General features: G+C 46.4%; 1 protein-coding gene across 1 annotated transcript; it reads left to right on the forward strand.

The window, feature by feature from the left end:
* Positions 1 to 15036: 15036 nt before the first annotated feature.
* GPR27 (G protein-coupled receptor 27) lies at positions 15037 to 17674 on the forward strand. Its single transcript, XM_061362103.1, has one exon. It carries the CDS (start codon positions 15655 to 15657, stop codon positions 16795 to 16797), a length of 1143 nt encoding a protein of 380 aa, XP_061218087.1. The 5' UTR covers positions 15037 to 15654; the 3' UTR covers positions 16798 to 17674.
* Positions 17675 to 27651: the final 9977 nt, after the last annotated feature.

Genomic DNA, 27651 nt, shown 5'->3' on the forward strand with positions numbered 1-27651 from the left:
TGCTCCACACTAGGAGTGGCTAAAGTTTAAAAAGTGGCCACACTTGTGTTCTGTGGCAAGTCCAGCCTATCCAAGTCTAAGCAACGATCCCACCACTGAACCTCAGTGGGCACACCAATAAACATCACAGCCACTTCTGTGGGACTCTGTAGAGCCATGAACCTCCATGTCTCCACACACTGTGTCTGTGCCGTTGAAAAGTTACAAAACAAACCAACAAACCAACGCAAAACCCCCAAACAAAGGAGGGTTTTACCAGTAGTACCAGACAATATGTTCAGCCGCAGAAAGCGTGAAAAGGAGAAAACTCCTGGAGTGGGAGGAGAAGAGAAATACAACTGAAAATTGAGAAAAAGGAGCTGTAAAAGATTAAAACCAAGACGTCAGAAAACACACCCCAGAAAAACAGTATCAGACTCAGGGTTTAAACCTGTTTCAGTTCTGACTTCAGGGCTTTCGCCCTGTACCTAGTTGCAGGCACCTCGGGGGTGAGCTCCCTCTGCACCAGCTTTCCGTGACCATTAGAGAGTGGAACTTCAAGCGTGTGAAATGCAGTGTGAACACTGCCGTTCGTTAAGAAATCCTAGTTAATCCTTAAAAACAGATCACATCAGATTTAAAGATCTCCTTGTCTACAGGAGCCAAACCTTGCTGTTAAAGCATTATAGGGGGACCTCGGTCCGTTTGGGCAACGCACCAGAGCCCCCAGCCTCCCGTCCGCAGGGCTCGAAGCATCACCTCTAAATTCAGCGTTTAAACGGCCACTGATGTTGCCTAATCAGTGCTCACCCGTTCAACTACAAACCCGAAAGCGTTTCCCAAACGCGCTTCATTCACTACCCCCCAGAAAACGCTAAGGCTCCCCCTCGATGGGAAGGAAGGAACACCGGCTGGCTCCGTCTCACGGCCGCTTTTCCACTCGCAGCACAACATAGTCTGCTGGTGTCCCACAAGAGAGCCCGTCAAAGCTTCCCACAGGCGGGTTTTGGGGGTTCCCCTCCGTAAGACCCCCCCCCGCCGCCCCCCGACCCCACTCACTCCTCCAGCCAGAAGGTCCATGGCGAGTGGAGCGGCAGCCTCGGCCGCCCGCAGCCTCCCGCTGGGGGGGCTGAGCGCCGGCTCCCCGGTCGGGAGGGGGGCGAGGGGCGGGCCGGGATGCGGGGAGGGGACAAGGGACGCGGTGGGGGAGGTTGGGGACGGGGAGCTGGGCGAGGGGCGGGACGATGGAGGCGGGTGAGCAGGGCTCGGGGACTCGGGATAGGGCAGGGCCACATCCGGAGGGACAAGGACACTGGAGTGGCGCAAGGACAGAAGGATGGGTGGTGTGGAGGGAGCCACGCTGATGGTGACAGCAGTGGACATGGGCAAGGCCCATCTGAGGGCATGGGTGGCTCCAGAAAGGGGCACTGACCCAGGCCCATGTGCTTACCCCCAGCCACATCAGGGCACAGAGGACTGGAGGTGTTCATCCGCCTTGTTAGACTCTTACGAGAGCCCAGGGCCAGAAGGTGTTCGGGTGGGCAGGGTGCCCTATGGTGCATCCTGCACCATGCACTGCTAGCAGCCCCTGCACTGCGCATACACAGATCTCACTAGAGACCAAACCAACCTCTGGGGCTGCCTTTCTGAAGACAGTGTCCTTTGTGCTCAGTTTGGCTTGGCAATGCTGACCAGAAAACTAAATCTCTCTAAAAATCCAAGTTTTGGGACACAAAATCCTTGCACATTCACAAACTGAAGGAACGAATACCATACACACTGACCATGGATGGGATCAATAACGTAACCATGAACCTTTCCAGACTTGGGGAGATAAATTATCTGTCTTCTTCTTTGCAGCCAATTTAATTTACATGCTTGGTTTTATAGGGAGATGCCCCTCATAACCCAGCATGGACATGTGCAAAAAACCTCATGTTATTTTTATGATAGTATTTTTTAAATTAAGATTCTCCCCAGTGGGACTATAAACAGTAGTAAAGTTAAACACCCACATAAGTGATAGCAGGATCAAAGACCATGAATCACATGGGTTTCCTTGCAAGCACATTTAGCAGGATTAATAGCTTTGTACATACTTCATCCTAAAAGAAAAAAATCAATAAAGACCCACTGCTTTAAAGAGAGAAAGCTGTAACAGTAGGAAAGGCCAGAGATCACCCATAAAAAGCAGCCTGTACAGTGACAATGAAGAAACAAAAAAAGTTAATCATTATGTTGTGCAGATGGAAAATGCTAACTGCTAAGCCAAATTAAATAAGATCTGGAAAACCAGTTGCACCATCTCTTGCAATTTAATTTGCTCCTCTTTAAATAGAAGGCAAGATAATGACGATTTGGGAGAGCTTGGAGTCTAAAAACTCACTGGTATGCCCACTCCGAGACTTTTCTCTTTATCTTGATGGTGAGGCCACCAAAAATATTAATCCTGGAAAAAAAATAAATCACAATCAGTTGCGGTATCCAGGCACAGATTTTCTAAGAAGGGCTGGAGAAGAGAGGAGGAGAGTGCTACTTTCTTATAACCCTAAAGGGCCACATCTTGCCTCTGTGATGGAGCCTCCATACCTAATACATAAAGCCAAATACACCAGACTGTAGTACAAAAACTAACTTTGAATCCAGCACCTGCCTCTGATGGGAACCACACACTTGAGTGAAAACCTCCAGATTCCATTATTAGAGAGCTGCTCATCATTTAAAACGTTATGGCTGAGGGTGAAAACAGATTATTCTGTATAAACAGCCTGAGCTGCAAAGAGCAAAATAGAAGCACAACCCCCTCACCTCCGAGACACAGAGCAAGTACCAGGCAGCAGAGCCTATACTGTTATTCCAAATGAGACATGTAAAGCCTCCATTTATTTCTTATTTACATCAGTAAACACCAGGCTTCACAGTGGCATAAGGTACATTGTGGGAATCTCAGTTAACAGTAAATTAATCTGGTTGTGGAGGAAGGGCAATCATAGGATGCATCAAATTAGCGCATCCTTTGCCTACAGAGATTTCTAGGGAGTCGTGACACAGAGGCAAGAATGAGCCTCCTGAGATGGATGTCATAAGAAAAAATGATCGTGAGAACAGCATCCCGATTCTGCTCAGCCAGCTCACACTGCCAGCACACCCTGAACTAAATCAGCTGAGATTGAAAGTCCCAGGAAATTACCAGCATTTTCAGAGAGATATTTATAGGACTTTAATTATTAAATAAATATTTATATTTGCATATGTCTTGAAGGTTGCTTTTAACAGAAACCCTGGTGACGCTGTCTCCTGTGCTTCTGTACCTTCTTATGCACATTTACCATAAACAGTGTTACGGCACAGTCCCATGCTACAGGATGCTGCAAAGGTGAGATCAGTCGCTTAAAGCTCACCACGATAGAAACAGCTTCTGGCGCCATTCCTTATGCCTTCTCCCAGCCTTTCACATGCAGAACTCTCCAGGTGAACAAGTAACTTGCTGCTAAGGCCTTATAAAGCAGGGCTGAGTGGGTGAGAGCAGGAGTCAGCAGTCATTAGCTCAGCTGATTTCAGATGGGTAACAGCTGAAATGTTCCCAGGTAATTTCTCTCCCAGGGGAGAAAAAAGCCCCAACAAACTGAAGCGGGGAATGCCATTCTGCCCCATTCTGGGTGTCCTAGCACTGCTTGCCTGCACCCAGTTTCAGGTACCAATGTGGCACAGCAGTCACTCCATGCTGGGGCTAATTAGAGCTGAAGAAGGCACACTGTAACCAGAAGAAACAATAAATACTTCATAACTCTTTCCATGGTTTTACTTGAGATCTTAATCCCTGCTGTTATAATCCCCGTTGATCCCAAAATCTTGACAGCAAGGGGTACATTACATATGCTTGAAAGATTATTTGCCTGTTCCAGTAGGTTTTCCCACAGCCCCTGCATCCAGCCAGAGAAGGAAATCCCTGTGATATAAGGAAGGGCGTTTTGAAGGGGCAGATTTACTCTTGAAACCATCAGGACCATCCTTTTGCCACTGACAGCTGTGTACCATCACTGTGGCAACTGCAATGCCTGCGTACATGAGAAATACTAGGAAAGCATTAGGCTTATTTTAGCTGTATTCTCATGCAATGTGGCACCTGGGAGGGAGGAGGGGAACAAGCACCATATGAGCAGTCATATTGCATTTCCACCCTGGAAGCATTTCACAGCTATTTTTGAGGCAACAGGTACCTCGCCTTAGAACAGATCTAATAGATAACCTGGGTCTGTTAGTTCAGTGCTCCCGATGCAAAATGAACTGTGTGAAATGTTGGGCTTCACCTTTCCCCATCTGAAGCTCCTCTTTCTCACTCCGAGGCACCTTCCTGGACTTGAGGGATGGCTGGAGCAGAAGCCTTGGCTGCTGTGCCCAGCTGCTGCTCCGCTGCCTTGCAGGCTGAGCCAACAGCCATGAAATGGAATTTCTCTACTAAACGCTGGTGTCACGATCACTTGCTCTTGAAACACTGCCTGGGACTTTGGAAGCATATTAAGTAACACAAGAGCTGCTTCTGAAAGGTTCCCAGGAAGATGAAGTGATCAACCGAGAGCCGAAGCAGAGGTGAGGATGGAGGTATTTTAGTCGATATTTGCTTCCAGAGGCTTAAATAAATGTTTTTTTTTAAACCTAAAACATGATATTAAAGTGTTGAATCCCAATGCTTTTGGCAAAAGCTCCCTCATCTAGGAATGATTTCATATCAGCCAAGCTGTTAAGTGGAGGTTGTCATGGAAACCAGTTATATTCAAATGATAGGGCCAGAGATATACTGTGTTTAGTGAGTTCTTCATTTGCTGCATGTTGGGAACATGTCAGAACTAAATGATATTGCGTAACTTTGTTTTGTTGAAAACAAACTGGCTCACTAGCCCTGTTTTGCTCGCAGGCTTGCGTCCGGTCGTGCCTGGGACAGAAGGTTTCCAGCACAGAATCAAGCACTGCTCCAGAGGAAAGGCTCCTCAAACAGCTGGCTCCTGCCACCTCCCATTCAGAGAAGTCTTCCTTCAAATACATGAGCCTGACAAAGTCAAACAAGCAGAGGAACCTTGCCTTAGCTTGTACAGTTGACATAACCCACCACTGTGCCAAAAAGAAGTCCAGTTCAAATGGATCTTTTCTTTCCTTACTATAAAAGTTCCTACATACACATTGTGAAAGTCTAAAAAACCCCAACCCTATACAATTACATAAAAGTAAAGCCAGGTCATGCATTCATGGACATCCCATAAGTGTCTATGAACTCCTTGCAAAAACAGGGCTCCTATTAACTGTCTCTGAGTGATGCTAGAACAAATCTCAGGAGAGGACCATGTGCATATTGAATTTGCATACCTGCTTTTTAGCTGTGGAACTGTTAAAAAGTGCAGGAACTTAATTCCACATGCTAGTAGCAAATGCATATTTTTTATATTTAAAAAATAATGGAATAGTTCTTGCTCAAGTTATAATCCACAATCAAATCATCTTTGGCCAGGACACTGTGTGGAAACTTCATCCTGAAAAGAGAAAATAAAAATGAGAGACAAAATTGGCTCCAAAATCGCTATCATGGGAACTGCTGTGCAGCTTTTACAGAGCAGTGTCCAAGTGCTTTAAGCAATATCCCAAGGGGTAACATTCCCGATTGCCCAAGAGAAGCTGAGCATTAAGTGAAAGTCAAACAAAAGTAAAACCTTGCCCTTAAAGTTACTCCGTAACTGATGTACATACAGTAAAATACTTCACAGAAAGGTGATGGCATCTCATAACCTCTTGGTCTGGGGGCCTGTGAAAATGGAATGGAAGCTTGCTAACTTTTGGGGCAGGTAATCCTAGATTTCTCCAAGCTTTCTCTCTATTACAGTTTATAAGGGAAAAACCATGGCCAAATAGCTCCTTGGTATATGGAAAAGCAAATCACAGGATGGGCTTCTGCCAGATGTGAATATGAAGGCGGCAGTACCAGTCCTCTACCTACATCAGATTGGTGTTCTAGCTGGAAAGGCATCGGTCTCTCCAGGATTCCTGATGCACTGCAGAATCACACTTTCTGGTTACCATCACTTGTGAAGGAAGGCTGAGCCTCATCCAAAGCCCTTTACAGTTAAGTAAAGGCATGTAGTGACTTCAATATGCTTTAGATTAGACCTTTATGCTTTACCTAGTCACCTTTGGGGAGCTGAACTGTCTTACCTCAGCATTCAATCCATGCATTGGGTATTAGGAGTCTTGAATTCCTTACTTACGTTTGGATACTAGGCTTTTTCTTTCATCCTTATACCTTCCCATTCCCCATGCTTGTAAGGCACTGGAGCTATCTTTGGTATTAAAGAGATGCCCAGCAAAGATGAAGTTATGGGTATTAAATGCAAGAAACCTCAAAGCTAAGTTGTATAATGGAAACAAACTCCAAACAGCTTGCTTCTCCTTATTTCCTAGTAAAATATCTGCAGAGGGTTTCACTTAGATATCACTCCCCCAAACATGAGGATCCCAAAATAGCACCGTCCACAAGGCTACTATGTGTTACATAAAAAAATAGTATTGGCACCACATCTGGCATTGGCTTTGATGTGGAACATGAGCTTAAATACTGATCTTTTTTTCTACAGGCATCCCACTATACAGCTGAAGGAAACAATGTGCAACAGTCACATCCTACACACCAAGCAAACCACTTTAGTCGGTACTGCAAAGCAAGCCTGGGATGGAAAGCCTCATCTACTACTGATACTGTAAATAAGAAATAAACTATAAAATATTAACCCCACCAAAAATATTTTATAAGTTTTATGCTCATCTCTTGAAAATGATGAGCTCGGTACTGCTCTACGGTTCAGCTCACAGGGGTCATCCAGCTTTCAGCATCACATTATGAAACCTGGTACCTGTCCAAGCCGGAAAGGCCAAGGGCCCCTGTGGAAATAAACCACTAGAGGGAGACGGATTGCAGCGATGTATCACCCACAGGGACAAAATCCTGCACGCTGCTTTCAAACACCAAGGCTCAGATCAAACGTGCTCCCTGCAGCTCAGGTCAAAATCACTCTTTGTGTTTCTTCCTCAGAAAGAAAAGTGGCTGAAACTAATAGGTCAAGTTGGTCTTCGTTACTGTAAATTGAGGGAGCGTTGTGTAAACAGAATCAGTCACGTATTCTCCTCCTGTTTGTAAGAGAGGTTAGGCTGACTCTGTTAAAAAAAACACACCAAAAAAACACCCCAGCCACTGAAAATACTAATAGCTGTATCCTAGCAACATCACGGATTCCATGTGGACTTTGTTCTGGAGTCTACAGTCTTATTCCATCAAAATTATTGACTTTCTCAAAGTCTCTGAACGACCATCAAAAACCAGTTAGTGCTTAAAAAACACAAACATTTAATTAGTCACATTAATATGAAAAAAAAAAAAAAGGAAAAAGCAGCATTGCATGCTAGCGCTCCCTTTTCATGGAGCTCAGCTTAGCTCCCTTTGAAATCAGTCTCAGAATTGCCACTTTATTGGTAGCAGAGCCAGGTCCCTCCTTCAAGAAGAAAACCTGGAAACAGCCTTTCAGAACTGGCAGGTGAGGTTTGTTTCCCAGCCTGTGCTCATGCACTGCAGGGATGAGCTCTCCATTATCCTCCAAGTCATCATGTCCTTATTGTAAAGGTAATCCAATTGGCAGCCAAATGATACACAGAGGCTTTCTACACGGCTTTTGTACTGTGCATATAACCAATGTCTTTTCTTTGTTTCCTAAGCTTTGTTTTTGTCTAACCACAACAATTCAAGATCACAAAAAATGGGAAATCCTGTTGGATCTTCCCAAAACCCCACACCCTGCTCCTCCCAGGTAGGAAGACTTGAGGTTCAACACAGCTCCAGGAGGTTTTCTCTCATCAACATTGCATCACTGAAGTGAACTTTATCAGAGAACATACAAGAGCAAAAGGCCAAATATATAAAAATAAATTAAACCACCCAATCCTCGCAAAGAAACACCCTTCCCACAAAAGGCACAATTAAGAAAGCCAACCTGGCCCCAAACAAATAAGCTGTTTGTTATCCTTAACAGCTTGCACGATGAACAAGGGAACCTTGGGGTGTTTTGCCACTTAACTCACGGTTTGGGCAGGCTGAGATTTTGGCCACAATTTTCACTCAGCTCCAAACTACATCACAGTTTTTCTGACAGTTTTTAATCTGTTATTTCGAGCTCTGCTTCAGTAAGCTAGCAAGACCTTTTACCAGAGAGAAAGTGCTATTAAAATAATAGATTGCTTTTCATCAGCCTGCCTTAAAAGCTCAGTTGATAAAGGTACTATGGTAAAAAAAAAAGGTTCTCACACTTTACTTAACCTCCTACAAAGTTGGTTGAGACCCAAGAGCACTCCTGAACTGCAAACCCTTTTTATGTTTCATTTCTATGGTTGAAAATTAAATGGCTTTGTTGAAAGAGTAATTTAAATACAGAAAGGTTCGTTAGTGACTTTCAGCCCTTGGACATGAATCCAGTGACAGCTTAATTTGGATTCCAGGTGTGGCACTGAGCTGTCTGTACCACTTCAGCAGCGGAGCCTTGAGCCAACCTCTGAACCAGCCTCTGGTCATGAGAATACGCTGCTGGATCATCGTCCCACTCCAGCATCCTGACAAGGGCTGTATCTAAACAGACAGCACCCACTTAACTGAGAATGTAGCATTCAAGCAGTGCTCATGGGCTCTCTGATATCGTTGAATCTCACTGCTTTAGCCACATTGAAGGTTTTTACATTGCTCATTCTTTCATTTTAATCAGCTATGGAGAAGGAAAGGGCCATAGGCAAGGAGGGGATCTCCATTTGTACTGAGTCCCAAAATAAGGGAATAGTTCTGGCTTCACTATGAGCTGTGAATAAGTATAAACCAACAAGAAAGGTAATATGTAAGGATGATAGAGCAGCAAAGAAATAAGCTTTCAGATTTTTATTTACTTGAGTTAAAAGATGGTATCAGAAGGTGCTTGAGCATCTCAAATAACTCTTCCTGAAGATTACATTAATTCCAAAACTGCTCCAAGGAGAGCAACTAACAAAAACATGACAGTTGCATAGCAATTATGTTCCTAGTTATACACTGAAAAGAGGGCTGTTGGGCTAATTTATACCTGGGTAATATATGAAAGAGGGGAAAAAAGTACAATACCCAATAAAGATGAAGATGCTTTGAGTAGCAAAGCAGATTTTCTTTGAAGTCTCTCTTTAGCATTTAGCAACTACAGCCTGTGGACCAGTTGCAGCAGGATTTCTTTTGATGGCAGACATTGTAGACAGCAAGTGGAGAACAGCAAAGGCTGAATTGATACTAAAGAAGTAAAAACCTGCTCTCACAATGACTCTGGAAATGAACTTTCAGTTGTGCATTACCTATTTTTTCCTTTTTTTACCCAGTGAATTTTCTAGACAGGAATTCACAGTAAGCCTATCCGAAGGCACAGCAATGGAAATAAGTTGTTTCATAATCAAAACAGCCACCTTTTGTTCTGAAGCTGCCCACACTGTCCACGGTGAATTTGCTGTTGGGTGCCAAAGGCCATTTCACCATGACAAGGGTGGAGGATTCATCCTGTATTGATGAGATGGTGCAGCCCCTGTGCAAGAAAGGAAGTTTGCAAGGGTTGAAGTCAGTCCTGCAGGGAGATGTGACAATACAGTGCATAGAGCCTGTTGTTACCTGTTTGTCCTGTTGTCAGGTTTTACCTCAGCCCATGGAGATAGCTGCAACACACACATGTGCAGGTAATTATGAATACACTTATTTATTGCAACACATTATAACTCTTCCTGCTAAGGAAGAACCTGGGGACTGAGAAGCACCACAGCAACAGAGCCAAGGACTGGCAGTGCTCCTAAAGGCTATAAGCTGCTTATCTCTAGCCTAAGGAGTTTATAGCACCCATGTATCTCTAAAAGCTCATTAGCTTCTCAGTAAGCAGCTGAGACATTAGATGCACAAGCAGAACAGCAGTGGCTTGAGGTTGCTACAGCACAGATAAAACTTCTGGGGTTGGCTAGCCTGCAGCAGGCTGGTTCAATAGCCTGAAGCAACTTACGTATAAAATGATCCCACTTATGTATAAAATGGAAAAGCCTGATCTTGTGAAATGCTCCTTAGTATCGAGCTTTGCTAGTAGTAGAGTGTACAGCTAAAACGCAGCCCTGAGGGGCTGCACCAGCCTTGCTGGTACCCACCAAGAGCCAAAACTGACAGGGCATGGTATCTCTCAGCATCACCTGCCATGGCAGCAGAGGAAGCCATGTACCCTGACATGGCCTTACATTGCATCTGCTTCCCCCTTGCCCAGTGCTCCTCTGGTCACTCACTGCCTCCATGGCAGAGGGGTGGGAATGCAACCCAAGCAGCTGGTCTCATCGCAGGAGGGTGAACCGAGAGAGGAAGAGAAGGAGCTGGAAATCTGTTCCCCTGGAGATCTGAGAGCAATGGCTTTTCCTAACTTTCCTGACTTACCTGTGGGACTGGATTGCAGCTACAAGCTCCTGTAGAAAGGCACTGTGTCAGGGACATTTCCTGTCTCACTGTGGCTATCCCCTGTGTCATCCACAAAGAGCTGCTTCTGAAAAGCAGCATGTTGCCAGCAATTCAGCAGGTTAAGTTTAGCACAGCCAGTGACAGAAGTAAGCAGGAAGGAGTTATTCTTCTCTGCTTTTCTTCCTTCTCCATTGAGCAAAGTCTTTAAAGACCAGGTCCCTTTGCAGAAGGCTAGAGAACTTTTAGCAAGTGGCATGCATGGAGTCATTCACAGCCATGATACCTGTGTCTGGTTATTTCCAGTCAAAATAATCTCCTACTCTATTATGGAGAAGAATAGAGAAGCTCAGCCTGACTCACAATCACATGGGGGAAAAATGAGAGGAGTTGTTCAAGTTCAAAACGTTCAGCTCACTGTGGAGGAGGATTAGTACCACTGTGGAAGGAGGTTTTCTCTCCCTCTGCAACAGTACAGCACTAAAGGACGGAAAAGACCCAAGTCCACTTCCCTGCTGTGCCAAATATACTCCTCTGCTCTTCACTCCTCCCTCCCCAAGAGAGCATATGAAGTATTAAACAGCTAGGAATAAGCCCTTGAAAAATGTGACAGCTGGCTGTCAAATACCTCTCTGCTGGATAGATGCAGCTATTTGACTGTTTGTCTGAGATCCTCTGCTGCCATCCAGGAAATAGGGATTCAACAGTGACATTAATACTGTCATCGGTGTCATCTGTACATTTTGCACAACTGTGTTAATATTTCCTTGAGCAAAGCCACATCCAAAATGCTTCATCAGTGCTTTGCTGAACATAGATCTGGCCTCTGTCAGCCCATACCCATCCCTCACATCTGGACCCTCTGCAAGCAAGATGTAGGGTGGGGGCTTCCAGCATTGCTTTAAATCTGTTTTCAGTTCACAGGCATGTACCATGGCTGTGCCCTGGTTACAGAGGGTAAGTGTGACTCTTGTGCAAAGCAGTTATTTTGGGTAGTACTGTAAATTTTGCAGATTTAAAACTTCTCACACTGTTTTCACGTTAGCTGGTGCCCAAACACTGCCTTAATGTGTCATCATCTGTTCCGTCATTGTCACAGAGTATTATCATGATCCTTGTAAACACCCACAAACCTACCTCATTATCTCCTTGCACTCTCTCCTCCCTTTGCAGGGATGAGTGATAGCCACGGTTACGCCAATGCCATTCCCTATGATGCAGCTTCACTGTTCACTCATTTCTCCCTTTCTCTAGAGTTCGTACCTCTCCCCCATCTCACAGTTGGATATTAAGCTCCCTTGGCAAAGGTACAGCTTTTTGTTTTGCTTATGCAGCACCCTGGCCCCTGACTCACTATGTTAGGAGCAAAGATAACACAAATAATGAAGTAATCTGGAGAGCTGTCTGGAATTACAGGAAGCTGGGAAGGAGGATCCATCTTTTTCTTGTGGCAGCATCCGACTCAAGCCTCTCTTATCCCTTTCTGTTCCAGACTGACCTTTCCAACTCCTTGATTACTGAGCCTGAAGACTTTTCCTTGCCTGAATTATCTGTGACAGCAAAATTGTTTTGCCTGGCTGCTCCCACCTGTCCTGCTTCCTCGTGGTGTCTCAGGCCACAGAGGGGCTCTTTGTCCTTCAGGCATGTCCAGACATTCCCTACTTCTTCCCTATGTCACATCACAGATAACACTGATTTTTACTATAGTAGTACCATGGGTACAGGACACTTGTCTTTCCAGAAACATTATACAGAGCTCCCAGACACAAGAACACCAATAACATCATCAATAATAAATAGCTAAGCCTTTAGGAAGAATACCTGTGACTGGTGGAAAGAAGGCAATATGCCACAGTATTTGCTGTAAATGTCTGTATTTCAACTGTCTCTTCCATTCAAGGCAACGAGCAGAAAACATGAAGAGGCAGCCAATTCAAGTAAAGCACACTGAAAGGTCAGGGGAATCCATGTAGTTTGTGCAGCACCATTTTGTAAGCAAAGAACAGCTCGTCATTAAACACATTTTATGAAAGTGATTGAGGTGAGAAAGGAAAACAACTTAACATGCTCATTACAATCTCTGGAAATTACCTGTTCCCCATGACTGCTGCCATGGATCTGCCTTTTGTCGGCTGTGCGCCATGGAGCAGCACCAGAGGTGAAGCGGATGTCAGGGCAGCCAGGGCAGTCCCTGCTGCTCCTCTTGACTCTTAACAGTGGACACGTCCCCAGGCACTGCAGTCCCTGTGGGCTGGAAGAGCTCCTCAAGCAGCTCTGCAACACCAGAGGAGTTACAAAATACTCTGTATCTCATTTTATAGTCAAATAATGTAAATGTGGCACTGTGCTAATGTCCGAACTGAGACTAAGCCTGGGTGAGAAACTTGCTTGAACCCAACAGGTCCGATACAAAGATGCCAGTGAAGCACGACATGATGCAGGTACGCCTGCATGGGGGCAGCTGGCAAGTGAAGAGCCTGCTCCTATGAAGACTGTTAACCCCCTTATTTTCCCCATTCCTTTTGGCCGTTTCTTTAGTGTCACACCTCTCAGCCAGCTCCACTAGGAAGCTGCCCTCAAATTCCTCACACCTGCTATAGTGCTATATAGCAGCCCCATCAGGGGAGCAGGCCTGGGAAGATGGATGAAACACCATCCTCTCCCCTCGCTACAGGTGGGAGAAAGATGAGCTAGCAATTTGCTGCTGGCCTGGCAAGATAGCAGTGAATTACAGCAGCTCCTGAGCCAGCTCAGCTGTGCTGGCGAGCGTTCAGGGAGAGGAGAAACCCTACCCGCAGGCATGGAGGAGGGAAGCAGGTGTGTTATTCTCTTTTGCTCACTTGACGGCAGAGATCACAGAGCTTACACAGGTCATGAGGTCTCTGCTCCTCTGAAAAGCCACATTCCCCTAAGGACAACCAATCCTTGTACTCATGCTTGGCAAGGTACTTTGGCTGCGGGCACCCTGCCATGGGAGAGCCCGTTAACACAGTGCTGTGTTGCACTGGCGGCAAGCAAGGTATGTGGTGTCTCCGGCTCCCCCAGAAAGCCACTGCTCCTGATGCTGGTGCCGTGGCTGCCCAGGGGACACGGTGCGCTGGGCTCTTAAGTCATGGCATGAATGTGAGAAATGCCTTGAAAATTGCACAAAGCACCAAACAACCCGTGGGCAATTCTCTGTCACAGGAAAACTTCGGTGCAAATGAGAAACCTAACAACTGAAAACAGCTCAGATGTACTGGTAGGATGCAAAAAGCAGACTCAATTATCTGCCACTTTCCCCCTCCTCCCCTTAGGATTTCTTTGCTCTCCTAACATTAGCAATAAACAGCAGATACAAACTAGATCCACGGACAAATGAAATCTTGCCTGTAATACAGATTGCCCTCAACACATATTTGGGGCAAAGTCTGGGTTTGGTTCCATGACTGTTGAAATACCAGGAGTTCAGCAGAGCTGCTCTGGATGTCTGGTGGCACAACTGAGGTCTGTGCCTGGCCCCTGCCACATGCCACAAGATTTCTGAAACCAGCCAGAAAGATCTGCTAAAAAGCTGCTCCATGAGCATCCGCTTCTGGGACTGATGCAAACACTTTCATTGCCATCGTTTCTGGAATAACACTGAATTTACTGATGGCTTTTAATAGATTGCTCAAAAAGGATTTCAGACATGTCCTTCACAAGAAGCCATGAAGGAAAATTAGTTACAGTGCGATAATTGCATTAACATTCCAGCGAGCACAGGCAGGGCTGCTTTACAAGGCACACAGAGAGGCCTTGCCCTACATACCAAGGATGGTGAAGAGAGAGAGAGGACAAGGATCTGCATCTCACTGGCCTACATTAATTAAACTGTAGGTGAAAACACAGGTGAAGCTCTATGCTGTCAGGCCAAAGGTCTTAAGAACTCCATTTCCCAAAAGCTTGCCAGGGCCCATGTAACTAAGCCTGGGAGCTGGTAAACCTCTGCAACACACAAAAACACAAGAAGCATCCATGTGGGTTAGAGACATTTAGCCACTTCCCCTCCCATTCTGCCTTCTCAGGAACCCAGACACAGATCATCAGGCTCCTGACTTGCAGGAGAGGCTTTTCCTTGCTGTAGCATCAAAACATTTGCCACACACACTGGCTGTAAACCTCCTTCCCCTGCAAACCTCCCTGCTCAGCAAGGGACAGCATGCCCAGATGCTCGGCTGCAACAGGCGCTACTGGACTTGTGTCCCCTGCGTGCAGAGAGAAAGTGAAATGGTTATTTAGTACAGGCAAACCTAGCAAAAGCACACTGGTGAATGTGATACAGGCGTATCACGAATGAATGGGTGTATGGGGTCCATACACACACGCGGTAGGTATCAACCCGTGCACATTTGGGCATATACCCCCCTGTGTCACGCACACACCGTCTCCATAAGCTCCGCACCGGCTTTGCCTCTCCGAGAGCACACAGCAGCCGGACACCCCGCGCACCCCCCGCTGCCTCCCAGCCCCATCTCCGCGCCCAGCCCCGCCCCGGGGGACAAGGGCGGGGACCCCGGCTGCGGGCGGCTCCGCTCCCAGCCCCGCTGCAGCACCGGGACCTCCGCGCCGCTCCGCGCCGCTGCGCGCCTGAGTCAGCCCCGCGCTCCGCAGGGGCCGGGCTGCGCGGGGGGCGGAGGCAGGGCGGAGGGGAGGAGGAGAAGGAAGGATAGAGAAGAAGGAGGGAGGGAGAGAGGGGGATTTACCCCATTGTCCTCGGCGGGAGCTGGGCAGAGCCGCCGCCGCTGTGCGCAGGCTCGGCAGGCCCCTCGCCCGGCGCGGAGGAGCAGCTCGCCGGCGGTAAGGGGGTGGGTGGCTCCGCGCCGCTCCGCGCCTTGTGTGGGACACCCCTGCACCCCCGCGCATCCCGCATCCCCCATCCCCATGGGGCGGCGGTGGCGGCGGGCGCGGCTCTAGCGCAGGGGATCCGCATGGCCCGCGGGGAGCGCGGCGGGAGCGCCCCGCGTCGCCGGGGCGGCGGCGGCGGCGTTGGCGGCGGGGGGAGGCCGGTGGTGGCGGGCATGGGGGCGCCGGGCGGCGCGGCCCTCGGCCCCGGCGCGCTGCCGCGGCGCTGAGACCCCGGCCCTGCCTGCGCGGCGCCGCCGAGGAGGAGGAGGAGGAAAAGGAGGAGGAAGGACCCGATGGCGAACAGCAGCGAGCTGGGGAGCAGCAGCAGCCCGCACCTGCCCAGCGCCGGCGGCCTGCTGAGCGCCTCCGGGCTGAAGCTGGCCACCCTGGGCTTGATCCTCTGCGTGAGCCTGGCGGGCAACGTGCTCTTCGCCTGGCTCATCCTCAAGGACCGGCACCTGCACCGCGCTCCCTACTACCTGCTGCTGGACCTCTGCCTGGCTGACGGGCTCCGCTCCCTGGCCTGCTTCCCCTTCGTCATGCTGTCGGTGCGCAGCGGGGCCGCCTGGCCCCACGGGCCCCTCAGCTGCAAGGTGCTGGCCTTCCTGGCTGTGCTCTTCTGCTTCCACGCCGCCTTCCTGCTCTTCTGCGTGGGGGTCACACGCTACATGGCCATTGCCCACCACCGCTTCTACGCCAAGCGCATGACGGGCTGGACCTGCCTGGCTGTGGTGTGCATGGTGTGGACCCTCTCCATGGCCATGGCCTTCCCCCCTGTCTTTGACGTGGGGACCTACAAGTTCATCCGAGAGGAGGAGCAGTGCATCTTCGAGCACCGCTACGTCAAGGCCAATGACACGCTGGGCTTCATGCTCATGCTGGCAGCTGTCATTGCTGCCACCCACCTGGTCTACATCAAGCTGCTCTTCTTCATCCATGGCCACCGCAAGATGAAGCCAGCCCAGCTGGTACCAGCCATCAGCCAGAACTGGACCTTCCATGGGCCGGGAGCTACCGGCCAAGCAGCTGCGAACTGGACGGCTGGCTTTGGCAGGGGGCCCACACCACCCACCCTCGTGGGTATAAGGCAGGCCACCCACAGCCAGATCAAGAGGCTGCTGGTGCTGGAGGAGTTTAAGATGGAGAAAAGGCTCTGCAAGATGTTCTACATGATCACTTTGCTCTTTCTGCTCCTCTGGTCCCCCTACATTGTGGCCTGCTACCTGCGGGTTTTCATTAAGGCCAGCTCCATCCCCCAGGTCTACCTGACCACCTCTGTCTGGATGACGTTTGCCCAGGCAGGGGTCAACCCCATCCTCTGCTTCATCTTCAACAAGGAGCTCAGAGTCTGTCTCCGAGCCCACTTCCCATGCTGCCAAAGCATCCAGAGCACCCAGGGCACCATCCTTTGTGATCTCAAGAGCTTTGGGATGTAGGGGGGATTTTCTCTTTCTAAAAAAAAAAAAAAGAAAGATGGATATAATTTTCCATGTTTCTGCATATGATTTCAAGAGTGTGACCTGTGGGGGACAGACTAAACCACCACCCAGCACCCAAACCTTAGGCTGTAAGAAGCTGTTTTATTTATTTTTCTATATTTTGCTTATGCTCTCTTCAGAACATAAAAGGTTGCTGTCTACGGGACAGGTACTTGAGCAGAACACCCCCAAACCTTAGGCAGTAAGAAGCTGGTTTTCTTTGTGATTGTGTGGTTTTTAAAAACAAAAACAGGGCTCCAAGTTTCTGGTCTTGCTTCTAACCTTTCTAGACGTAATTCCAACAGATACGGATTAAGGCCATGACATGTTTTTTTGTTTCCCTATTCCTGTCTGTTTTGATAAAGGCTTCACAATTTTACTCATGTAATATTTGATAAGGGCCAAGACAATTTTCTACTAAAGTTATTTTTGATGACCTCAAGAGGTGTTGTTCTCTTATTATTTGATCTTAAGTGAAGAACAAGGAAAGGACATTCCTAATGTGGTCAGAAGTTAGTTTTCGATGGGAGCTGTTGGGTTCATTCATTCTCCAATGGTTTGAGTATTTGAAGCAGTTACTTATAACTTTTGCTTGACATGCAAACAGTGTAGAACTAATTTCAATTTTCTTGTTGCACTATTCATTTGGTAAGATTTCAGAACTATTTGTGAAATGTGATTTTAAAATACCAACTTTAAAAATAAGCAACTATAGCAGTTTTTAAAACCTAGATTGAAATTCATATTTTACTGCCTTTATAGGAAGTTATCTACAAACCTGGGTAATACTTGTACATTTTGACTGTTTTCTTTAATAAAATATTGAAAACCTTTACTGTATGTAATTGTTTCAGAATGGCAGCATTCTGCTTTGCTGGCAAATAACTTGTGTATGTGGAAGGTTGTATGTCTTGTGTCTGAGTAGATTTTGCAGCTGAGGTTATTATGGACAAGCACAATCCTTATTTGCTGTTAGATCTCAATTTAGGTGTTTATACCAATAAAAGTGACTAAAGCTATTTTTAAGAAGACTTAAGTTCATGATGGGCAACAGGTTTAAATAGCACAATTCTTTGTCTCCTGAAACCAAATTTCTGGTTTAGCTAATCACTCCTCTGTTAATGATGGAGTTTGTAATTATGGGCTGCTAATTTTAGTTGGCAAAGCAGTTTTTTGACATGGTGGCTTGGTTAATACTGTACTCATTTGTAAACTATATTTTTAATGGGTAATTTACATTTATTAAGCGTGGCATTTTAACCTGCTCTAGTGTTCTTCAACTTCTTTGACAGTATTTCAGCTGTCAGCCTGATGGCGGGATCCTGACACGACTTTATAGCCATCTCAGAGAAAGCTGTCCCTGACGCGCTTTCATTCTGATATGACATTTAACAAACACTGATCATCACAGTGCTGGAGCAAATTGCACACAAATGACAGAGGGAAGCTCAGTTTCCATGCAGCATTCTGTGCTAAGACTGTATCTGTAGGGACTAGTCCGAAGTTGTTAGACACGGCCTGAGAAATAGTTGTCCTGACTGTGAAACGAGCACAGAAGAGGTGTGTGTAACAGATCAGAAAAGGGCTGTGGCGGCTTTAGATTTAGGCAAGGAATTGAGTGAGGTGGGGCTTCTAGTTTGGTTTTATGACTTGCTTTCCACCCCTAACTCAGATTTAAACACCAGAGAGGCAATGTTTCTTAAAGTGCTTCAGAAGTTTGCAATTTGAACTTTTCAGTATAGCAGCATAGAAGGTAGGCAGGAAGAAGATGGAGCTGTACTGATACTGCCAGATCTGGGCTAAGAAATGGATGGGGTTATCTTGAAAACAAAGTGAGACTTAATGATCAGTTCCAAAGCTGTTGGAAAATGCATCTGGGTACAGAAGGAAAGCTGTCAAGAGCTTCAGATCACAGCAGAAGTTGGTTATTAGTGCTAATTATATTTTCATCCTGGAATATTAGATGATAGCTTAGTGAATCTTAAAGAGTACTGGGGTAGAAATGTGTTACAAAGACTTAGGGGCAAAGCCACGATGCTATTGCTAGGAATTGTGTTCCAGTTATACCTTACATGACTGTTTTACTGTTAGGTCTTTCTGGCAGGGTTCCAATTTTTGCGGTATCATATTTTCTTAAAGCTTAAGAAGCTTCTTAAGTAGGGGCCTAAGGCTGTGATCTCTAACTCAGATCTTGCCTTCTAATCCTGCTGGTACCCAACCCAGTGTTTTCTTTCTCATACTCTGTTAAAAATGCCTGATATTTTAGCATCCTCTCTCTCTTCCAGGCTATAAGTAGTACGGTTGTGATTCTATTTAAACCACAGAGATGGAAGAATAGTTATTTTTAAAACCTCCTTAAAAGCTGCAAGGACCAGATTTTTCACTTCTAGAAGAATTAAGTACAAGTTGTATAGTCAATCCTATATGTGGGGGAATGAAAAATCACCTTTTGGTGACCTGATGGTTTTATTTAGATTCAGTTTATCAAGCTGTGCTGCTGTATTAAATGCTGATATCTGTGCATAGGCATCCTCCATCTCAGTGATGCCCTCGTGAGATGGGCAAGTCCAGTTCTTAGCCCCTGAAGATAACAGATGCTTTGCTATAACCTATCAATGGCAGCCAAACTCAGCCTTACTGTAACAAAAGGACACAAAAAAGTTCCAGAAGAGTACCTTTATGCAATGCCTTTTTCTTGCATGTAGGTTCTGGGGCTGTGTCAGGACTTCTGATATACTGCGGGCAAAATCAGCTCTGAAGTTAATTTTATATTTTAGGTACTTGTAATATCAGGCAGATTAACATCCTGGCCATGCTAGTATAAAAAGAGAAGGAACTCCAGTAGCTTTAATTCAGGGTTTAGAGGGTGTTGAACAATAGGGCTTCATTCCAGAAAATGTGAAACTGAATATTAAGGGACAGACACGTGGCAGAAAATGAAACGGTTCTTGGTGCCAGCACACCAACAAACACCAGTTTGCAAGTCTGTCCTGCTGGCTGAGAGTACACCAAGGAAGTATGGAAAACCAGAAGGGGCTGGAGAGGCACCAGAGGATAAATATTCCTCTGAAATCTGAGCAAAGATAAGAGAAAAAAAAGAAAAAGAAAAATAGTATTTCCAAAGCACAGCATTAACATGTTCTAAAAGCATACTTTAGTCTGCATGTGGGGAAAGTGGGTCACAGAGATTAAATGTTTTGGCCAAGATCAGGGAAGAGTACTGGAGAGGATGAAAACCTGTTCTGGATAACAAATAGAGAAATAATATTAGTGAGAATGGGCTGAGCACAAGGAGCTGTTGCTGATGCTGTTGGGACCTGCAAGGTATGGCTCTAAGTCTCTATACCCCCAGCTGCCCATTGAAACCAGAGTGCTGCTGGTCTCAGAAGTGCAAATGGCTGAGACTCAGTGGGAGCTGGGTCTTAATAATTACCTCCCACATCTATGTGGGAAGCTATTGCAGCTTATGCAAGTGCTGATCTCACTTGCAAAAACTCCCATGGTCTGAATCCCTCTCCTCATCCCCACTGACCAAAACTCAAAAGTACTGGCAGGGTTTGGTGAGCTGCATGGCAACAGGGATCTCCCAGCTCTTCCATCTACCTGTGCTTGACCAGAATATAGATTGAGTGTTCTCTATACCCCTCCAGGCAGATGTGTGATAGTTTTCCATATTCTGGGCAACACAAGTGCAGATTATCACAGGAAATACCAAGGTATCTCCCCCAGGGATTCTCTGTGGTCTGGCTCAGAGGTCACAGTGTGCTTGCTTTTGCATATCTGTGGTGAAGAATTGCAGTTGCACTGAGAGCTGCTCTGGAAAAATCTTGGTTGCTGCTGGCATCTTCCCTCACTCACCAGCTATTTAACACATTCCTTGCAAACATTCCCAGTCAAAATCTTCAAGTCAGTGGAGGTTTTTAGCCTAAACTTCAATGTCAGGTCAGCTTGAAAAATCACACTGGGTAGTGCCTGTGGCAGTCTGATATACAACACTCAATGCTTGGAATACTGTGGGGTGCTTCAAGCTATACTGTTAGTTTTGGAAAGAGTTTGTTAGGAAAGGGCTGAAATATTTGGCCCCAGCCAAATACCAGAGGTCTGGTAAAGGTCTCATTCGGTGGTCGTGCTAGAGGTGGAAGATGAGCAGGGGGATGCGTAGCCCACAACCTGTTAATGTTTGCTTTTCCATTACCAAGTATGTACCACGGAGACAGAGATGCCTCCCAGAATGGTGTTGGCCTGTAGCCTTGAGGAAAAGGGCAGGAGTTTGGTTTAGTCTGATAGCAACAGTTCTTTCCTTGGGCTCTACCTGGATGTGGTACAGCTACACCTCCAGAAGGCTGCTCTGGGTTCTGCCCTGGGGCATGTTGTGCTGAGCTCAGAGGAGAGCAAAGCTGGCATTTTCCCTCCCTTCCCAGCAAAGGATGTGTGGAGTTTGGCTGGACCTCTGCCACTCACCCCACAGGGTTAAGCAGTCAGTTTGCTCCTTTCTAGCATCTGCACTTGCTCAGGATTGCCACAAACCACCCTGAGAGAAGAACAGGCTCTGGACAGAGTAAGACACATTGGCAGAATGCTATGCTAAGTATCTCAGGGCACTTCATCAACTTAGGCTTCACATTAGATGATTCTGTGCAGTATCAGAATACCCCAGAAAGCTGATTAGATAGTTATGCTGCAAACCAAAAAATTATTAGAAACATGGCAGGGGGGCTGTTTTCCAATAGAAGTCCCTTAAAATCCTCTCTTTAGCACAGCTTCCTTTATGGCTGCTCAAAACACTGCACAGGCTACAATTAACTCCGTGGTGATACGGACCAGGAATCTTCTCCCATGCTATCGTGTTCTTAAGCTTCAGGATATTGTGACATGTCCAAGAGATGGAGAGAAAATTTGTCAGTGAAATTGTCTCTTAAAAACTGGTGCAGAGTTCTGCTGTGCTGGGGCTGTGCCAGTGGGAACCTTACCCGAAACCTGTTTTTATGCTGGTGACCTCTGATGCTGTATCATTCACCTTGTGTGGGGTAAATCCTCCCTCATCCATTGGCTGTAGGAACAGTGACCAAGAGCTGATTTTCCAACAGACCTGACGTCTGTGGTGCTCTGATTTTCCCTAGAGCTGATGATGCTGAGCATCTTTAAGCCTATTTTCACTTCATACAGCTCATTAACTGCCCCACACCTCGGTACTTTATCTGAAAAATGATTAATTATTCTTACTCACCTTTGTAAAGCACAGAACTACTGATGGCAAGAGCAGAGCATTATCTCGGGTGAACAATCGCTGACTACATAAGCTTTCATCACTTAACTTTAAAGTCAAGCTAAGCCTTTAATGCAAGCTGTTGCATTTCTGTATTTCTATTCATGTTTAATGACCTCGGTACTTGCACTCTGCCTTTGATCTCGAGTCATGCATGGTTGTACTGTGGATGTATTTATTGGAAAGCCACTTTCTTCAGTGCCACATTTTTCACATCGACCGTGACCAGGTTGATAGCACAAATCACTTTGTGTAGGAGGCTTTCAAGTTCAAAGCTAGTCTTGCAAGGGCACAGGGAAGCTGTGAAGTCCCAATTTTAGGCAGTCATCACAGTGCTGATAGAGGAGGCAGAAGTCAAGAGATCACCTGGTGAAGAGAAAGCCCATCCTAAAGGTTGTGAGTGTTATTTACTGGTGTGTCATTAAAACCGAAATAATCCTGTGTTTGTGTGAGGATGATTAACCATTGGAACAAATCACCCAGGGAAAAAAAAATGGATCCCCCATCTGTGAGATGTGCAGTGTGAGCCTGCGTGCCTGCCCACGGCACACCTCCCCAGAGCCAGCTGCCTGCCCAGTGCCATCCCTGCGCCAGGTCTGGGGCTCAGCCCAAGCACACCAGAGAAGAATAAACCAGAAACACCAGTGAGCAGCACCGGAGCCCTCTCTGTCGCACAGTGATTCGCTCCTTCCTTTTGCTAACTGTTTTACAACGCACGTTTTATCATACCTTGTAAATACCAGTGCTTGCTTCCTTCAGGAACTGTACCAGAGCTAAAGCTAAAATGGCTTTGTCATTAAAAACATCCACAGAGGGAAACACAGGAAGATTGAGAAGGAAGGGATGAAGTCTGGGTGCTTTCTGACAGTGAGAGAAAGAGGAATGATTTAGTGGAATATTACCTCACTCCATCGAACCACTCAATCTGCAGGAGGGTGATGGAAAGGAAACAGTTGAGTAGCTTGATAGTCGAATAAATCAACTGGGCTTTTTCCTTTTCCTCCCTCATTAGGCCTTGCATGCTCACACCACACAGCAGGCTGCCCAGTGTGCTGTGCCAAGGGCAAGGGAGGAGAGGGAAAGGCAATGCTCCCCTGGGTGCCATGGGGCTGCAGTGACCCCAGGCAGAGGGATCAGCTCTGTTTGCCTGCGGGGCTGAGCTGCCCTGGGGAGTGAGCTTTGGGAGAGCCTCAGAAGACATCTGGGTGTGGAGGAAGGCGGATGAACGTGCAATATGTTCAGCCAAGCTGCAGTGTGACTAAAAGGGGGAGAACATGGGCAACCGAGCCAAGGAGCCAGTAGAATTGCAGGCAGAGGTAAAGCTTGGAGCCATGGTGTGAAGGCAAAGAAGGACACGTTTAGGCTGAGCATCACCAGAGTGCTTTCCAGCAAGGTGATGAAGGATGCTGCAGAAGCCAGGCTCTGCAGGATCTGCTCACTGTGCTGCTGGTGGGGATGGAGCTCCCAGTGCTAGTTTTCCTAACCCGAAAGATTCTAAACTCTCAGCCAGACTGACTTATTCTTACTCTCCATTTGTGCAATATCTAAGCATAAGTGCTGATGTAAACCAAATCCAAACAGTTGAAGGCTCTGTTGCAATGTGCGGGAGGTTTGTTAGTGATTTGGGGGAGTTTAATGAAACCAGGGTGGGGAGGAAGTTTAAATTATGACCCCATTACGGTCAGGAAATTTTACCATTGAAGTTGAAGGGGTGGGGAACCTTCCTGTCAAAGTTTCACCCACGTGAGAGAAGAAACTGGGGAGGGGGAAAAAACCCTACTGATTTGACAGGGTGTAGTGAAATCTTTGGGAAGGGTGAGCATGTTCACAGCTGCCCTGCCAGTGCCTCTCCCTGCGCTGTCCTTGCCAGCAGGTCCCATAAAAGCATAGTCCCATAAGAAAAGTTCTCTAGGCTCCAGTGTAGCCTAGAGAGCTAAGTAAAGAGTGGGGCCAAGCTTTGCACCCCCTGAAAGTAGCAGCAGCTTTGTTGGTTTGTCACTTGTCACAGCAAGAGGTGCAGCTGCCTATTTGTGCTGGAAGAGCCCGCAAATATCAGCACAGAATGATATGAGTGCACTCACATGTACAAGAGCAAAAGCAAATAAAGAAGGCTCAGCACTGCTCACTTGGCTGGAACCAGGCCATATTTTCAGTCTGCTTCTGAACTGTGTTATAGCCTTGGGATTTACAAAGCTGCATTACATTTAAACCCAGATTTAATCCCTTCCACGTGTTGTGCTGCTGTGGTGGAGGCACGGTGCCGGGGTTTGGGAGGAATGGATGGGATTCCCAGCAAGTGAAGGGATACGCTGAGCACTCCTGGTGTACAATTAACATGAACCCACTACACCAGGCAGACTGGGGTTTGCAGAGAAGAGTGTCAGTTTTACATTGTGCATGCATTAAAGCCCCCCCCATACTAAGCCGTTTACACTCAGACCTTTGGGAAACCCCTGCCAGGGGCGTGTTTATATTGCTCATTCCCCCTTTCCTGCACACTTTGCTGTTACCTTGCACTGTAATCGCTGCCATGAAACACGCTACCACCCACTCTCCCTGCAGTGCACCAGGCTTACTCAGCTTCAGCCCTCCATATTCAGCCTTTCCCAGCCCAGATGGCCAGGCAGTGACCCAAAGGTTACAGCCATCCTCTAAGGCAGCTGGACCACACAGGGGAATATGCCCTGCTAAATCACTGGGATGCATTCTGCTGCACTGAGCTAGATGTGCCCGCACTCAAGACTCTACTTGAAAAATGATAAGTGATTTATTCTATGTTTGGTGTGTGTTAAACTTGCTTCCATTCCTGTGCTCAAAATTATTGATTAGTCTAACAGCTGTACACCCGCTGGTTTGGCATTTCATATCTATGGAGTAGAAAAAGGCACATTGATTTTGCTGTTATCAAAATCCTCTTGTATTTGTAGAGTCTTTTTCTTTCCTGCAATTTTCTAATTCCTTCTGGAAAACATGTTACACATTGTCAAGATCAAATTCCTGAGACATCTTGTTTAAATCAAGGGATTCTTAGCACCTTCTGTTTCTTTTGAACATCCATCTGTGCAGTAATAACAAATCAGAGAGATACTAGGGCAGGGAAACATTAGCAAGGACCTCAGTCTGTGGTCATACTTGCTGTTCTCATGCATCATTATGGTGCATTATACTATGAAGCAACTTAGCAAAGTTCCTTTGACAAGCTGCGCTATAAGAACTCCCAACACACCAGAGCTTCAGGGTAACAAGACTAACATTTTCAGCCCATCCATGAGAAAATAAACCAATGCTAACTTGTTTCTTACCTTAAGAGTGCTCCATACCAGTAAGTGTTGTCTCAACCACCCAGATAGATAATTTCAGCCCTTGTATTACCTCGCTTCACTTCAACTACTCCTATAAAACCGGGGTTGCGGTTGGGGTGACCAGTCTCCTGAGTAAGCACCCATACAGATCAGAGCTTCGCTTGCACACAGCCGCCCCCTGATTCAAAGGCTTTATAACATATTTTTTTCCTAGTGACAACATTTCCTTGAGGGAGAACTGTGGGCAGGGGAATGCAGATGAAGCTGAGCTTCATCTAGATTTTATCCTGCTCAGCAACAGAGCTTTCCTCCCAGGCTTACAAGTGCATGCTTGCTCAAGCAGCTGTGCACCCACAAACCTGAAACACCTTGCTTCACCTTTCCTAATGAGCAAGTAATCAAATTAAGGCAGCAGCTCGTTATATGTGGTGGTATCCTTTCCTGAAATGGCTGCCTGCTAACCCAAAATCTGGTAACAAACATGGGAACTCCTACAGTGTGGTGGGATATCGTCATTATTCTATAGCATATCTGTAATATCAATATTCATATAATATTAAAAATTAATGCACATGTTTCTATTAATAATTAATTACTCCAATATTAATAAAATTAAAGCAAATGTTGGCACAGATCTCCTAAGTGGAGTGAACAGAGGAAAGCATTTAAACCAGGCACTTTCTTAACAAGCTATGTGTACTAGAGAATGAGGCTTTTCCCTTTCACAAAGATGTTTCTAGGGCTGCACAGGTTTTCCTCTCTTTTCTTGTCTGATTTCTCCGCCCAGGCAGGTGAGGAAGCTGTTCCTGGCCTGGGGTTATTGCCAAGGTGGTACTGAGGAAAACTGAGCAGCACAAGAAGCTGCAAAAAGCCTTGCATGGCAGAACAGGTTTGAGGCTGGCCACCTTTTCCATCAGTCACAATGCATTGAGTTTCCTGTGCCCCTCAAATCAGAAGCTGCCTCAAGGGAAAAGCAGAGGGGCCATCTACATTTTGAAATACTTCTGACAGTCACTGGTTTACCTGTTATCACTGTAAAGCAAAGGTAAAGGGTTTCAACCCTACCCCTTCCACAGCAGAAAGAAGTTAAAGGGACTATGCAGGTGTGCTTGGGTTAGGAAATCTCCCTCAGGATGGGAGAGAAGGTAATTGATTAGGACAGCGTTTAGAGAATTATTGGGGTGCAGAAGCTTCATCTTCCTTCCAGAATGATCTCTCAAATCAGCTAACCTTCATTGTGTCAGATAATGAGAATTAAATTACTAAAAGGGGAATCATAATAATTACTGCCAAGTGAATATAGTGTGAATGTAGGACAGTGAGGTTTTGCCTTTAGCTCTTCTATGTCATCAGCCACACTCCAGCAGCAGCAGGGAAGGTGTGGAAAAGCCCCTCGAGGACAAGTACAGGATAACATCTCCCTCAGAGAAGCACCTTCCTAATGCCCTGTCCAGGAGTGTCTGCAGGACCCCAGTATTTCAATCTGCTACAGATGGTGTGAACTTTGGACTCATGTAATTGAGGCTGTTCTCATTACCCACATAAATGCCTAATCCCACAAGTCAATTGGCACAAATTACAACTACAAAGTTGCTCTGTTCTTGTCTGATAAACTCTCCTAGGAGTTCAGTTTGGCAGGTCTAAGGCAGTCATCAGATATAATTGTCCATTCATTTACACTGATACAAACCAGGGTTATTACCTTCAGTGTAGTCGCTGGTGATTGATGCTGGTAGGAGATGTGAAGCAGAACCGGTGTTTCCTGCTATGGTTCATTGTTTTGAACATCATGACAATGTGCTTTGATAATGAATACAGTAAGAGATGGGACACATACAGATTTGGGCTGCTTCTATTTTCCTTCCTGAATTTCCCTTTGAGTTTAAATCAAAGTCTATAGTATTAAGCTAATTTTATACTGCTAGACATGGACAGAAAAGCAGCTCCAAGCTCCCACTGCATTCCTACTCTGCAGATTCAGACTGCATAGGGTGTTTGGGGAGCCCCACTATTGAGTGACACTGGTAGGATAAGGTTTTGGGTTTGCTTTTCAATCCAGGTTATGGGAATTTTTCCAGTGCTTACATTTCACTGCATTAACATGGAACAAGCTGGTCTTTCACCAGCCTAAGCCAGCCCATTGTGTTTGCGATGAGCCTCTCTAACACTTCAGACCTAATGCAGGCACTTTGTACCTGATCACCTTAATGCAAAGCACATATAAAGTTACCATTTGGTGGCACC

The sequence above is a fragment of the Neopsephotus bourkii genome, unplaced genomic scaffold (genome assembly GCF_033783945.1).
Source record: "Neopsephotus bourkii isolate Nb327-2 ecotype Australia unplaced genomic scaffold, CSIRO-AGI_Nbou_v1 NB_1080, whole genome shotgun sequence".
Taxonomy (NCBI): Eukaryota; Metazoa; Chordata; class Aves; order Psittaciformes; family Psittacidae; genus Neopsephotus; species Neopsephotus bourkii.

Bases quoted from the DNA above. Each gene is read 5' to 3' on its own strand.
- GPR27 (XM_061362103.1), top strand. From the start codon at position 15,655: ATGGCGAACAGCAGCGAGCTGGGGAGCAGCAGCAGCCCGCACCTGCCC.